Source organism: Dipteris shenzhenensis, chromosome 30, assembly GCF_047967505.1.
Source record: "Dipteris shenzhenensis isolate YYH24624 ecotype China chromosome 30, Dip_SZ_1.0, whole genome shotgun sequence".
NCBI lineage: Eukaryota > Viridiplantae > Streptophyta > Polypodiopsida > Gleicheniales > Dipteridaceae > Dipteris > Dipteris shenzhenensis.
Window position 1 is genome coordinate 22,216,030 of NC_141625.1, and position 15,443 is coordinate 22,231,472.

At 42.4% G+C, this 15,443-nt stretch overlaps 1 protein-coding gene across 3 annotated transcripts; it reads right to left on the reverse strand.

Annotated features, from left to right (window-relative positions):
- Nucleotides 1–557: 557 nt before the first annotated feature.
- On the reverse strand, nt 558–13,664 carry LOC147881845 (uncharacterized). Of its 3 annotated transcripts, XM_087401164.1 has the most exons (5): nt 13,541–13,664; nt 13,176–13,407; nt 3,440–5,073; nt 3,174–3,275; nt 558–2,615 (listed from the first exon to the last, which is right to left on the reverse strand). In XM_087401164.1, exons 2-5 carry the CDS (start codon nt 13,373–13,375, stop codon nt 1,303–1,305), a joined length of 3,249 nt encoding a protein of 1,082 aa, XP_087257290.1. In that variant the 5' UTR covers nt 13,376–13,407; nt 13,541–13,664; the 3' UTR covers nt 558–1,302. The 3 variants fall into 3 exon arrangements, with proteins under 3 accessions (XP_087257290.1, XP_087257291.1, XP_087257293.1); XM_087401165.1 differs by lacking the exon at nt 3,174–3,275; XM_087401167.1 differs by lacking the exons at nt 13,176–13,407; nt 13,541–13,664 and adding an exon at nt 5,575–5,623.
- Between the last annotated feature and the right edge of the window lie 1,779 nt (nt 13,665–15,443).

Sequence of the window (15,443 nt, forward strand, 5' to 3'; positions counted from 1 at the left end):
GTGTACACACACACAACTTTGTGAGACTAGAACATATCCAATCATACAAATTCAGATTTTTGTTGTTTTACATCTCTATCTCTCTTATAACGGTGAGAGAGACAATGATGTGTGCATGTGGGCATGCACACGTGTGTTTCACCCAAAAAAAAGAGCGCGTGTGTGTGTCTTCCCATACTTCCAAGATTCTTTGCTTCGGTCTCTCCAAGATGCTTATTCCTTTGTAAGTTTTTTATTACTGTTTCTAGTCATGAGTTAGTAGCTCTCTGTCCCCACTCTGGGACAGCTATGAATGTAAATGCTTTTTTAATGCAAATTTTCTTTTACAAAAAAAAACGTGTGTGGAGAGAGAGAGAGAGAGAGAGGCAGAGAGAGACTGTCACTGTGTACTACACTGTTAGAGCAGATAGAGAGCCAAACAAATCAATATGCGTGCATAAATTCATCTGCACAATTGCTGGAACGATTTCATCCGATGCAATCAGGCAACTACACGTAGCTTTTTGTCACCTAGAATTTCCAACCTAAGAACACAACAAGAATTGGCATCACTGCGCATCCTTCATATTCATATCCCAAGATATCAAGAGGGGCAACACATCAGCATCCATACAACAGTACTACAACAAGCACATGAGTCTCACATCTCATAAAGAGGTCGACAGTGATGTCAACTCACGTTGATGTTGCAATACAAAATGGTGTACAATTCAATATCACAGGATCAGAGAGACATTTCCATATGGTTTCTGCATTAGCTTCACTTGCTGTACCAAGCTTGGCACCCAAGATGATTTGGTTGCAACAAACCCGGCATTGAGGGCACTGCAAATCCCTCCTGCAATTTGCATGCACAGAGCTGGAATGTGAGCTCCTTCCATACAGGAAGCCCTTTAGACCCAGCTTAAACCTTGTCAGCCCTTGTATCATGGCAGCCACTTAATATGTACAAAAGACAAAATTTAGAGTCAAGAGGCTGGCCAAATCCTGAGATTGAACCCCTCTATGAGTAGGTTTACAAGTAACAAGGAACAGTAGGTGGCTGCAACAAAATAACAACCGAGAGAGCAAGGCAGCTCTGGGCTACCTGTGAAACAGATTTGAAAGGGCAACTGTCTGTCATCGCATTACTCCTTGGAAGTTTGCATTAACATGCCAAAGAGAGTCTGCTTTCTGATCTTCCACACACATTGTTTCAGCAACTTCCATTCACGGAACCAAGTGCCACTTGACCAACCAAAAAAAACAGTGAAATTGTTTTCTCTGATAGACCAACTTCATAACAGATACAAAAGTAGCACATCAGGCTGGTTCTTTCTTCTCAGATGCAAACGCATCAACTGAGATCCTTTCAGAGTCAGGAACAATGCAGGTGGGTTCCTTATACAAAACCTCCCTTATCCGACTAAAAATAACATTCACAGGTATGCAAGCCACTACAGGGGGCTCTGGAATTCTTCGAGTAACAGGTTTCATAGTTTCAGCTCTTGCTGTATGATCAACTGCTATAGAAGACAACATTCTTGTTTTTTGAGAAGAAGAACCCAGCTTCTTCGAGAACTTTTTTGAAAGCCTTTTCTCCAAAGATGGATGACGGATAGCTGGGTTGCTCTTTCTCATTTTATGGTTGAATAGACCTGCGTAGCCCAGCCTGGACATTGGCTGTACACTCTGTTTGTCTAAAATATCCAATGTATCCTCACAATCGTGAGGAATAACACTACTACATGATCGAGGGACTCGCTGCATTGCAGTTCTCCGAGCAGTCCTCCACACTGGTTGGAATGGAAGTTTCTTTCCTTTGCTTCCACTTGTAGTCTTCTTCCTCGCACCACTCCAACCATCCCCATACCTTTTTTCAAGTCTTTCTACTAACACTGGATGCCCCACAATAGCCTTCCCATTCAGCTTGCTCATGAGGGACACTAGTGGAACATGCTCACCTTGAACAGTTGCCCGAACTTCTATTGGGACATCCACCCAAGTAGAATCCCGCACTGCCATCATATTGTGTGATTGACATCTGAATGATTGCAGACTGCAATTCCTCTGCACCCATGAGTGTTCGGGTGATCGCATATTCCCTACATTGAAACTGCCTCTTACACAATCAGAAACCTTAGGTACGTGTTGCACAGATTCCCGAAAAGTACCTTGCAAATCCTTCTCCAAACCCCAATTTGCTTCACCACCCAGCAATAGCCCCACAATTGGCTCCTGATGCACATCCCGTTTAAAAGCAGGCCGTGGCAATTTCACATGCCTACTATAGGTTTTAACATCATCTAACATCAGATCTACCTCTTCTTGACCCTGTTCATATTCATCACCTAAACAGTTATTAGCATCTCCCATGTGTGCTAAGCCCCGCCTATGATGACCCCTACCAAGCACGCGAGCATTGCGCCTTCCTTTTGCTTGCCACTTTGAAACACTACGCCCATCGGCCACACTCATCCCTTCATTAGACGGATCACCCCTATTAACAAAGCTGCAAAAACCAGTCTCATCAAGTCCTTCATTCCTACTCCTTTCTATGCTGGCAATGCCATGGGTAAGTGGATGCCCGCTCTTCAACTTATGCAGTCCGCCTTTAAAAGCAATACTGGGAAAGCCTACAATAACAACCAAGCCAGAACATTACTTTGCAGCTTGTTCAAACTCTCTTTCTCTCTCTCTCTCTCACTCTCTCTCTCTCTCACACACACACACACAGAGACAAACATAAAAGCACTCTTTCTCACATAGGAGCACCCACCCAATTGAGGAACTAAAACACCAGACATGGGAGGAAGAAACACGCCATAGTGAGTGCAAAAGTAGCAAAGACATTGTAGAAGGATCAGTAGCAATTTCTCTCTCTCTCTCTCTCTCTCTCTCTCTATATATATATATATATATATAGCGATACTGGTTGGCTGCATGTGGGGCTGCATTATCAGAAAGTGTTCCAAACTGGGCAAACAAGGGCAAGATAGACCATAATGCTGATGCAATGCACAACACGAAAAATTCATCAGCAGTGCACATGAAAACCCTCCACTATGGTTTGCAATGAGAAAGCTGTTCTCACGACAACAAACACAAGAACAACAGGCATCACAAGAAGAAAGTATATACTATAGCTCTATATTATTGTGATTTGAAGGACAGCAGTTAGCAAAGGTTCTTACCATTTTCTAATCTGACACTTGCATGTACTTCAGAATCATTGCTCTTACCCTCAACAGAAGAGTCTTGTTTGGTAGGACCATCAGGATTAGAGATGCAGGAAGCTGTGCAAGTAAGACAATTCCTTACAATATGTAATAACATGATCTGCATCTTAAGATTTTAGAAATGTTATCTGAAAAAAGTTTGAAACTTATTGGATACTAATTGTCATACATGTGTACCATTAGAATCAGAACTTGAAGAACAAACATCATAATGGTCTAACCTGGAATAGCCTGAAAGGACTCAGCTTCATCCTCCCCTGTCACACGTCCTCTACTCCTTGCAAGAACAGCAGAGAGACCTTGCCTTGATGACCTTTTGGAAGCTTTCACCAAATCTGTATTTATATCACTTCTAGGAAGCAGCAAAGAGCTTTCCAAATCATCTGAACACCTTTTTGATCTATGATCTTCCAGGTCTGTTCTATGAGAGTAGAAGGGCATTGTGTTGCTCGGGATGACACTTTCAGGAGGATTTGACAGGCATTCTGGCACCCATGTTGCCCTGTCAACAGTACGCCCTGGCAGTCCAAAGTCATTCACCGACTTGTCAGCCAATGTTTCTCTGCCAGCATAGTTGGGCCACACCTGAAAGCTTGAGGAAGGATGCAGATTTTCAGCAACTGAGATGGAACTCGATTTGTCAAAACCAGTATCATTCACACTAGTTGCAGATCCTGTGTGAGCCGACCCTGAAAGAAAAGAGCAAGTTGATGCAGGTCCTCCTCGAAGGAGAGAGTCAACAAATGCTGAACCTGTTAAAGGAGTCACGTCCATCTGAGAGCCAACATACAGGGGTTCCCTCCCGTCGCAGCAATTTGTTTTAAGATGATTAGAGAAGCTAGAGCATGCTTTATCCATCACAGATAGAGAATCAAACATTTCCTGCTTGGGCTTATAACCAATCTGAGAAGTCGGCTGCAAATCAAAGCCTTTCCGTCCTGATGGAGATTCTAAATCAGCAGACCCTTGAAAGGGCTCTTCTGACAGAAGTACTCTCCTTTCCTGATTGGTATGCATCATGATATAACTATTTTCACTGGATGGATTGAAGCGTGGAACAGAATCTTTTGAGCCAGGCTCAAAATCAGGAAAAGCACCATCTGCAAGTTTTGCACTGCTTTCTAGAACCTGAGTCAGGGGTCTCCGTCGATCCCGCCTTTTGTAGGCAGTTTCATCTGCAGAAGGACCAGCCTGAGATCTCTTCCTCTTCAAAGCAGCAGCAGAACATGAGGCCTTGGTGCTGTTTGGAGCAGGGCAAGTAGCAATACTCTTGGTCACACAGCTTGCCATCTTGTTTTCATCTTCTATCAAAGGTACCTTTGAGACACTCTCACAACCACCACTCCAGTTTGCCCTCCTTCCTTTTGATGAGGCTATCCTTAAACCGAAGTCTTGCAGACCTCTCATGCGGGGGATGGCTTCTGTGATATCATCTTCCCATTCAGAGTCCAGAAATTTTTTATTTCTCTGTGAAGAAAATAGTCCACTTAGAGTACCTTGAGATGCCTTAGGAATTGTCAGAATTGGCTCGGTGAAGTCTGCAGGTGATTCAGGCTCAATGAAGTCACTTCCAAAGTGTGACTGATGACCAACTCTTTCAATGTCATCCTCCAAAACTGGATCATTGGAAAAATCTAATGGTTCCTCAAGATCCTTTTCCACAGAAAGGCCCCTGCTCTCAGCTTGCTTCCGTTCCAACTCCAACGCATGCAGGATTGCATCTTCTCTCCGAGCATACTTTTCCCTTTTTTTTGTCAGTAGGCTTGCTATCGCTCGCACTCTCTCAATACAATCATCAAACTCCCCACAACGGAAAGCCTTTACACGCTTGGATTTCTCGATGTTGTACCAGTCCCTGGAAACAAAATGCAGCATACAAATTGATGTCAAATGAGACAGGAAGGGACTGTGGATAACTGATGATCAGACCACAAAACAAGGGTTTGCCAGTGTTCAAATATATGTAGATTAACAAAAGCTGAAGAAAGTATGAAAAGTAGATGCTGTGAGCAGGCGTATGATCGACATTCCTACAGATGCAGTCAAGATTTTGACTTTAACCAGCCAAATACTGGAGCCCTAACAGTCTGGACAGTGCCTCCAGGAAAACTTACATGATAACTTTGAACTAGCAGGTACCATAGGCAAAAAACTAATAACCACGTGATACCATTTGCCATTACAGTTGAATGCCTCAAATCTCAAATCACGTCCCATTATAGAAAGGTACTCTTCTGAAGTCCCAGCAAGACAATTGATAGTTTTAAGACTCGGGATTAGACTGAGAATCGAAAGCTATGAGCAACAAGTAACATTTGGCACAAATAAACTACTGGCCATCACTATAAGCCCTTACATATGTTAGTGAAAGTCCTGTTTCGTTCATGAATTTTGCATCATCATTGCATACTACACATTCACAGACGCAAGCGCATGCAGTCAGTAAGCCCACTCACAAAGCTTCAAACAGAAACTCTGCATACTATCTGGACAAATCCACTCATAGATATATACCTTATAAGACTATAATGTATCCAATCTTACGAATTAAATTTTTAATAAAATGAGCGAAAGAACAAAGGAGAGCAACTGAGAAATAAGGGAAGAAGGGAGTTTATTAAACACCTTACCCATACTAATGAAAGCCATGTTTCATTCATAACCTTAATACAAATACAGCGCAAACACGCAGTCTTTACATCAGCAAAGTACTGTCAGAGCAGAAACCCTACAATGCATAGTATGCATGGAATTGTATGTGTGTGGATAATCATGTAAACTACAATATCCAAATGAGTCCAGGAACATGGCCAAACTCATCCTGTAAACACCATGCAGTTTTAGCATCATGATAGAGACCCAAAGCTGTAAACTATAAACTCCAAAGCATAGTTACTAAGGCATCCCTACAGACATCATCATCGCCCACCACGTAAAACAATAAATATAGAGCAAATCTATCTATAGGCAGTGTATGCAATTACATGTGAGGGCTGCGTTACATCCAGTCTCACACTGTGAGGACTATTCCAAAAAGAATAGGAATGCAGGACAGCGAGAGAGAGATGCTATCATATGATTGTAATAAACTCCGCTTGAGACCCTACAAGATCCATGGGACTAGAACCACTATCAAAGCGATAGCAGCTCTTTACATCCATCTATTACAATTTTCAGAAATATATATCTAAATAAATCCAGAAACATGCCCAAACTCATCTCTGAAACAGAGTACATAGTGCAGTTTCAATCTGATGACAGTCACAAGGTTGAAAACCATAATCTCTTGCCCTCACAAATACATATCCACACGCCCACACATACTTGGGCATCCTTCTACAGAAAGAAGTTCATATTGAGTTTCCATCACACTCTGGAGGTGAAGGGCAGACTCTGCCGTGACAAAGGCTAGAACCAAGAGAAGGCTTATCAAAAAGTAATCCAGATTCTCTTCATTCAAGCTACAACTACTTGCGAAGACTATATCGTTTCATTTTAGTCTCTCCAAAATGAGCATTTCTAAGCAAAAAAAACTCACCCTCTGAAAACAACACATAAAGCAGTTTCAATATCATGACAGTCACAAGGTTGAGAACCATAATCCCCATCGCGCATAGCAGGGACTAGCTACTATGACATCCCACTCAAATCATCGGCACCCAACGGTAGGTGTAGACCATAGTATAAACATATGCTCTCACAAATACATATCCACGCACCCAGTTGAGCATCCATTTAAACAAAGGTCTTCGTACTGAATTTCTATCAGCACCCCAGAGGTGAAGGGCAGATTCAGCCTGCCAAAGGCTAGCACTAAAGGAGAAGGCTAATCAAAAAGTCTTCTCTTCATTCAAGCTACAACTATTTCATTTCGTTTTGGTTTCTCCAAAACAAACATTTTCTCAGCAAAAAATGCTTAGAAAATCTAGCTAATAGGCAACGCACCACATACGATAGAAAGAATTTATTTAGATATCAGAAAACTGCAACATGGACGAAAGCTTCACAAGATAAAATTTGCATGTCTACTATACAGCGGGAATATATATCTAGTGAATCTAGAAACATGCCCAAACTCATCCTCTAAAAACAGAACATAGTATCGATCCATGACAATTACTCACAAGGTTGGAAACCATTATTTCCATCACGCATAGCAAGGACTAGCATCGTGAGTGCCCAATGATGCATGTAGACCATATATATATATATATATATACATATATATACGCCTTTGTGAGACTAGAATATATCCAACCGTACAAATTTAGATTTTTGTTGATCTAAAAATTAAAATTCTATAAAGAAAATAAAAGAGAACAAAAGAGAAGATTTGAAAAACAAAAGGTAGACAAACTTAGCAAGCAAAGCACACTTATGTCATCATCAAAGCCCAAGCATAAACAGCTATACTGGGTTTCTAAAGACTCACATAGTCTCTTGGACAAACCTAGTGCTTACTAAAATACGTGAAATAAACAAAAGAGAAAGAAAACAAGAAATAAAGAAGAAAACAAGAAGGTGACTTACAAAAATAAACAAACAAATCAAAAGAGACAAAATCGACCAAAAAACAGGACTAAAATATCTCTCTCTCTCTCTCTCTCTCTCTCTCTCTCTCTCATGTAGGTACTAGGAATGAAAGAAATAATTTACAGAATGAATGAATTATTTAAAACATAAAAGCTAAATGAACCTTACACTTATGTACCGCTTCTTACAAACATGCAAAATTACATTCCTAACTTAGAAAGCACATGCATACTCAATCAAACTCTCTTTTGAAACTAAAAGAAAACGGGCTGTTCAGCTTCCCATTTTTTGTTCTCAGCTTATGTTCAATCATTCTAAACATGCCTAAGGCCGATACACCATAGATAAAAGACTTCATATCTAAGATTGTGCATACTTTTTCCATTACTTTTCTTGGATTATACCTCATGTGTTCGTAAAGTGATGTGATAAAAGACCAGTTAGTTGTACAAAGGCAGGAAATCTATGGAATTGGAAAGAAATGACTCCATATTTTGCCAAATCAGAAATGTGTGAGTCAATTTGAGGAATTTTTATAATGTGTTAACCACTATATTCAGGTTGTTCACGTTTATCATATATATCAACCTCTAATCCTACAGTAGATTGAGAAAGTCTAAGATCTAAGAAAACACAAGAATCCCCTCTTGCACTGCAGTTCAGTTCATACGAGTACATTCATAGCCGCCCCAAGATGGAGCAACTACTACTATAAGGAAAAGAGACACAAACATACACACACACACACACAGTTTTTTTTTTTTTTTGGGGGGGGGGGTTGTAAAAACCTATATCTCATTTAGAAACTCATTTAGAAACTAATGTACATCCATAGCCGCCCCAAGATGGAGCAGCAAGATGATTGCCAGGGCATATGCACCCTCCATTAAAACCATGTAGCACAACTGTTGACGACGACATTGTCATGCAAAGCTTGCACACTATGGGAACCATATGAAGCACCAGGAATGGGGCAGAAGATGCTATGGCATCCTCCTATAGTATCTCCTGTGAGACTAAGTACAGATGCTCGCCCTGTTGCACTAAAATGTCTAACTAAAGCTCAGCTGTAGGATAGAGAACATGGATCGGCTTATGATCATGTCAAGAGTGGAAAACTCCCAATGACCCTCAAATTTTCTCCTGAAATCTCAAACTGTAATGTTGTGTGCTTTCCAATCAGCTTGTGATGCCTGCTAAATATGCCATGATGCACCCAGACAGCACTGCTGGTCCATATCGGTCCTACAAGAGATGGTGTGGTCTCAGCCATGAGACATGTCATGGTCTCAACTATGGCATAAAGAGAAACCTGCACGTCTCTAGCATTGTCCTCTGTCACTACCAAAGAACCAAACGCTGAGTCTAACAAAAAGGTGTGTCACAAGCTAATATCTCCAAGACCTTAAGCTACAAAGGTGGAACATACACCTCCTGCGTCTGATGATGATGAGGCACTTGAAGCTTCTATGCAAATATAGTACCCTATCATCATGTCATGGTAGGCACTAAGTATTGATATTATGCCTCCACAAACATAAGAAATGTGTAAGTTGCTCCTCAGACCTTTGTAACTACATGGCAATCCAGATGCGCAGATGAGCACATTGGCTTACGGTCTCGTGCTTGCCCAAGTGAAAATTGGCAAAAATGAGCAGATGAGCACAATGCCTTACATTCCAAGTGAAAATTGAGATGCTCGTCTTTCAATGGCTCAAAATATCAAGATGTGAGAAATACTTCATACCTTGGCAAAAATTCTTCCACGCATATACGTCAAAATCCAGATAACATGTGCAAGCCACCATTGGACCTATCAAATAGTGGCGTTTACGGTGAGATGTATGGCAGCTAGCAGAAACTTTATGCTGTGCTAAGCCTTACATTCCAAGTGAAAATTGAGACGCTCGTCTTTCAATGGCTCAAAATATCAAGATGTGAGAAATACTTCATACCTTGGCAAAAATTCTTCCACGCATATACGTCAAAATCCAGATAACATGTGCAAGCCACCATTTGGCCTATCAAATAGTGGCGTTTCCGGTGAGATGTATGGCAGCTAGCAGAAACTTTTTATGCTGTGCTACTTGTACACAATCTGGAAAGTAACTCTCAAACTGACTTTGCCCATGTGAGAACTGCTGACAAACAGGCCACACACATCATTGACAGATATGCTGTGACTTGATGATCCAAGGCGGGATTGCTCCAAACAAATCTCCAAAATTTGGCTGAAGAGAGAGAATTCTTGCTACATGTGCAAGGTCTTGGGCGGGGAAATATGGCAGGGTCTCAGGCGGTGAAACTAGAAAGAGAGAACTGCTGGCATCCTGGAGATAGGAGGAAAAAACTCCACCAGGCTTAAATCAATCGGGAGAGTAGGATATTGATGCAGAAGCTGATATCCATCCATTGCTAGCACTCCTTCAGGATGTTGCTGTCCACTATTACAATAAAATTACCTTGCTGCACAAGATTAGCTCTCGTACCAATGTAAAAAGCTTCAAGATACTATGCTTCTAGCTCCTTCTTACCCCTAGCTAGCCTGCATAAACAGTGGGAGCATATGCTGAAAGAACCTGGAGGGAAAGGACAAAAGAGATATCACACCGAGACAGTATAGGGTTGCAGAAGCACCCCTCCAAGGAGTATATCTACATTGTTTGAAGTACAAAGCTGATAGTATACGAGCTGAATGAAGCCACCAATAAGAAGTCAAAATAGGCTCAAAGGCTGCAAGGCCAAGCCTCCTCACTGAGTACTCCAGATGGCTGGGGCTGTCTCCACACTCATCATAGATGCTGAGGAATGAGGGGGGGCAAGGCTGCTTAATACCTGTTACATGAAGAACATGGTCATTCCTGAATCTTGTTGCCCTGCATGTACATGGCATAATGATGTGCAAATGTACATGGAGTTTGGTGAGTCCTCTAGTCACAAGAAAAAAATTCGGACAGCCATCCACAAACAGAAACTTGTCCTAGAGCTAGAAATGCTCAATGTACAGTGTCTTAACATGCTCTAGGCTACCTGCCGAGTTCATCCCACATGAATGAGAGGCATACCACATAGGCCACCATGTATGTCTAGTCTACAATGTCATTTAAAAACACAGCTGTATAGGTGGCATCCACAGTGCACACCGCATTTAGGCATTGCATGTGACACTCAGAGATCTAAATCAGAGCATCAAAACAACCTTATTCTTCACATCCACCAGTCATGCATTCAAAATCACATGACTGAAGTCTAGAATTTAAAATGATCAATTTAGCAGTGCTCGTTCATAAACCACCTATGGATTCTTCTTTCCCATAAAAATGGCAAATCCAAGCAGATCGAAAATGGAACCTCTTGCAGGTTGAAGATAAAGTTGAACACCATTGGGCTCCAACACCATACCAAACAACACATGCTTCCACATGCCACCACAAAGACGGATGCTGTATTTTGAGACAATAGTTACCGGGGAATGGGAATGTCGGCTGCCGGAACGAGAACTTTTCAGGAAGGTTGGTTGCCGGAACGGCAGCATTTCCAGAACGGGTATGCCACATCATACAACAGGTCATCACATGACATAAAACTATACTAGAACATGGAAGAAACTAGCATTTTCCATCTTTGAACTTTCCATTTCAGCTAAAGAACTTTGAAAAACACAGATTTGGAACGTTTCATAATCTATGCTTCCAATGTGTGGAGATAACTAAATGCTGCCCTAATACATCAGAAGACAATTTCCAATAGGAGAAAAATTTTGCAGGGGAAAAAAAAAACTTGGGGAGCGTTCCAGCCATTCCGGTTGCCCCTAGCTTCATGGAACGACGTTTCCCCCCCGTTCTGGAAGGGGGGAATGGCATTCCCTGGTAACTATGCTTGAAACACCATATTACAGAAGATACCCACAAAGATGCCCGGTAAGTATGCGGAGGCAAAGTACTAATCCATCAAATGTACTCTTCTTTCTCCTTTACACCTCAATGCCCAAATAAAGCAATATTATGCATATAGCATACTCCTTTTTCCTTTTATTTTTCTCGAAAAATGCTGCCCATCCTCTACCTTTTGTTCTCTCTCTCTCTCTCTCTCTCTCTCTCTATATATATATATTTATTTATTTATTTACACGTGTGGCTGTCAGCCTGATTTCCATCGTGCCGCGTCTCTTTGTTCATTGCTGACAGGTGAAAACTACGCACAAACAGCTCACAGGCCAATACTTTGTTATGGGACCATGCCAGCTGGCTGCAGTCAGACGCAACCAGGTCAACAGCATAAAGGCCAGTAGCTCATCAGCAGACCACATGTCATACACCAACCAGTTGAAACCTAGTGGTCATAACCCTAACATTTTCAAATCGTCAGAACAGTTTACAGCATGTCATTTCTTTGACTGTTATCTTGCTGCCATTGCAAGGCTCCCGTTCCCACTAATATCATCACAAGATGACGACCTCTGCAGGCATGACAGAAACCGGACCAAGCCACGTAATGCATACAATTTGGCCTTATTTGAAGCAAAACAAAGGACCAGGCCCAATTCCAAAATGAGGAGGAATCTTATAAATGACATTAAGAGTGAAAAGCATGTTCTAAGAATTGAGAGGAAGTGGGGGAGAGTAAAAGAAAGGGAGGAGGGGGAAGGGGGGGTGGGGGTTGTAATTGGTAATTATTTCAAAAGTTGTCGTATGAATTAAAAACTTGGGCAGGGGGTTGTGTTAGGTAATTATTTCAAAAGTCCTCTCTCTCTCTCTCTCTCTCTCTCTCTCTCTCTCTCTCTCTCTCAATAATAGCATTTGACCCCAGAAAGTAAAAAACAAAGAGCTGCTTCTGCATGTTCCTCTAGACACGTTGATGGGGCATGCATCAAAAACTGTACAAAGATACCAAGGTTTGAACTAAATGTATTATAAGAAAGTAAAACTCCATGTTGATAACACCCAAAAGTGTCATCCAAACAAAAAGAACTCCATCTTCCCTTCTGCTAAGTTCACAAACGAAATATCAGTAGTCCAACATTCGTACAAAACATCGAATAATGATATACAGGCCGTTTTTACTAAGTAGCATTGTGTCCTGCTCAAGTTCTTTATACAGAAGAAGAGCATGAAACAGACAGAAATTGGCACAAGTATATGAATTAAAACAGTATATTGGCATCCCTCATCAAATGAAATTCCATCGGAGAGAAATGCATCACAGAACTGTAAAATGGGACAGGTATTGTCAGAGACTAAGGAACGCTTGTCTGACTTTGGACCCATTTTTGTCTTTTCCCCCAAAAAAAAAAAGCTACTTGCGGAGCGGTAGAATTTGCTTAACATGGCAAAACGGCAACAGCTATCCGTGCCCAGCTAGTGGAGATACATGGTAGCGGAAAAATTTTCACGAAGTCAGAAAGTATAATGTAGTCTGACTCACACGCTAGCATCCTCCCTGCCCAAAAGCTTCACTGGAGTTCCTGATCTCGGAGACAACAGGTGAGACCCCGGTAGTTCCTCCGGTCCGAGAATCCGTCCCGGCCACCACGAACCGTTTCTTCTCCTGACCCAAACTAGAGTCCCTACTGAACTGTCGACATAAGCGCTTGTCCCACTTGATCCGTCCATTATCTGTTCCATCCAAGTGTGAACCACCGCAGACGAAAACAAAACTGCAAGCAAGCAATGACGGTTGCACCCTACGAGTCAGTTACATTTAAAAAAAACAAAGCGGCTGCAGGCCTCAAGGGGAGACGCAGAAAGCGAAGCAAAAAAGGGTGTTTCGAGAGAACGGGTTAAGATCACCTCAAAGGGAGACGGAGGGGGGGGAACCCATTTCGGCTAAGGTTGTTTTCGTCATGTCTACGAGGGGGAAGGAGGGGAAGGTGCAGGAGGGGAGAGAGAGAGCGGGATCTCGGGGGAGGGGAAGGGTCAGAGGGGGGGGGGGGGAGCCGGGGCCGACGGAGGGGGGGGGGAAGGGGGAGGAGGAGGAGATGAGGGGGAGGGGGGGGAACTGTTGGATCTGGGGGGGAAGGGGGGGGGAGGGGAGGGGGGTAGGGGGGGAGAAGAGGGGAAGCATGAAGGGGAAGAAGGTAGGGAGGGAAGAAGAGGAAGTGGGCTATGGCGAGCGGCTGCAAAACGGTGCTGGATCTTCTCAAAATACCATAGCTTTGCAGAAAATACAGCCGGAGAGAAAGAGAGAGAATGTTCAAGCATCGCACAGGCAGAGACGACGACCCCCCTCCTAACCTAGAGAGAGAATTAACCTTACCCCCGTCCCTCGTTACCCTTACCCCTTTCCAACCCGCCTCCTCCACGTGTCTCCTCTCCCTTCCCTCCACGTCATCGCTCCTCTCTCCCTCCCCCCCCCCTTTTATTTTTTCTTCACGGACGCCCTTCCTTCTATCTCGCATTTTAACCCCCTCTCTCTCTCCCTCTCTCTCTCTCTCTCGCTTTCTTCCTCCTCCTCCTCCTTATGCTTTCTTCCTCCTCTTCTTCTTCTTCTTCTTCTTCTTCTTCTTCTTCTTCTTTCTATTCTTCCAAAGTTCTTTTGCTGCTTCCTGTCACCCTATTTGCTCATCCTTTAGCCAAGCTTTCCCTAGCCCAAAATTTTTAGCCTGGTAGCAAAGTCATAAAAGCATTGTTTGGGATGTGTGTGTAACCACACAAATGTGCGTTTAGGTACACACACATGGGTCGCGTTTGTCTGTATCTGTGTGCAAACTTCACCTTGGAAAAAAATGTGAGTGTGTACACACACATGCACACTTCACCCCCAAAAAAATGAGCACACATGCATGCACTTGCGCGAGTGCATTTGCGTGTGTGCACGTGAGAGTGGGCATGGGCGTGGGTGTGTATGCGTGTGTGCACGCGTGCACGTGCACATGCATGTGTGCATGTGTGCGTGTGTTCACAAAAAACTGCAAACTATATACAATACACCTACAACATTCACATTTTCACCTGTAAAATATATTTCTCAATTTTGCAAACCTGCAAAATTTTAGGCAATTTTGTTATAGTTTAGCTTTTAAAATTCAAATTCTCAAGAGAAACCTCAAGTTTTGTGATTCGTTGAGAAAAATGTTTTCTATGAGCATTGGTGTGTGTGTGTTGTTTCCCATACATCTTATGGTTCCCTTTTATGTCTTGTGAATGTCTTTTACTTCAAGACAAACCTCTCTCTCTCTTTTATTGGCAAGGGGGACATACTCTCTCTCTAAAATGTTCAATACAATGTCACATCTAGAGAAGTCAAAAATGACACACTCTTCCCCTATCTCACTCCACCAATGTCCCTTTAGCACTATGCAACTAGCATGAAACTCTTAGCTTCTATTCACTCCCCACCCTCATCATTGTATACACAATGTCCCATATCAAAGTATGACTCAACGTCATTCCTTTTCCTTGTGCCAGCATAACAAGCTTATGAAGCTTATTACTAATAAACCATGAGGTAGAGTGTATTGTCAATCATAACCAACTAGGTCATTTGGATGTGAAGATATTCCCAAGAGAAGATCAAATTCAAACAAGAGTAAAGAGCACCCCACATAATTAATGCACATGTTTGGTGTATCCTTTTGGAAATCAAGTTTCATAATCAACTAACAAATTTTGTCACTTATCACTCATACCAACACCCATGTTTCATAAAGATCCTCTCTCTCTCTCTCTCTCTCTCTCTCTCTCTCTCTCTCTC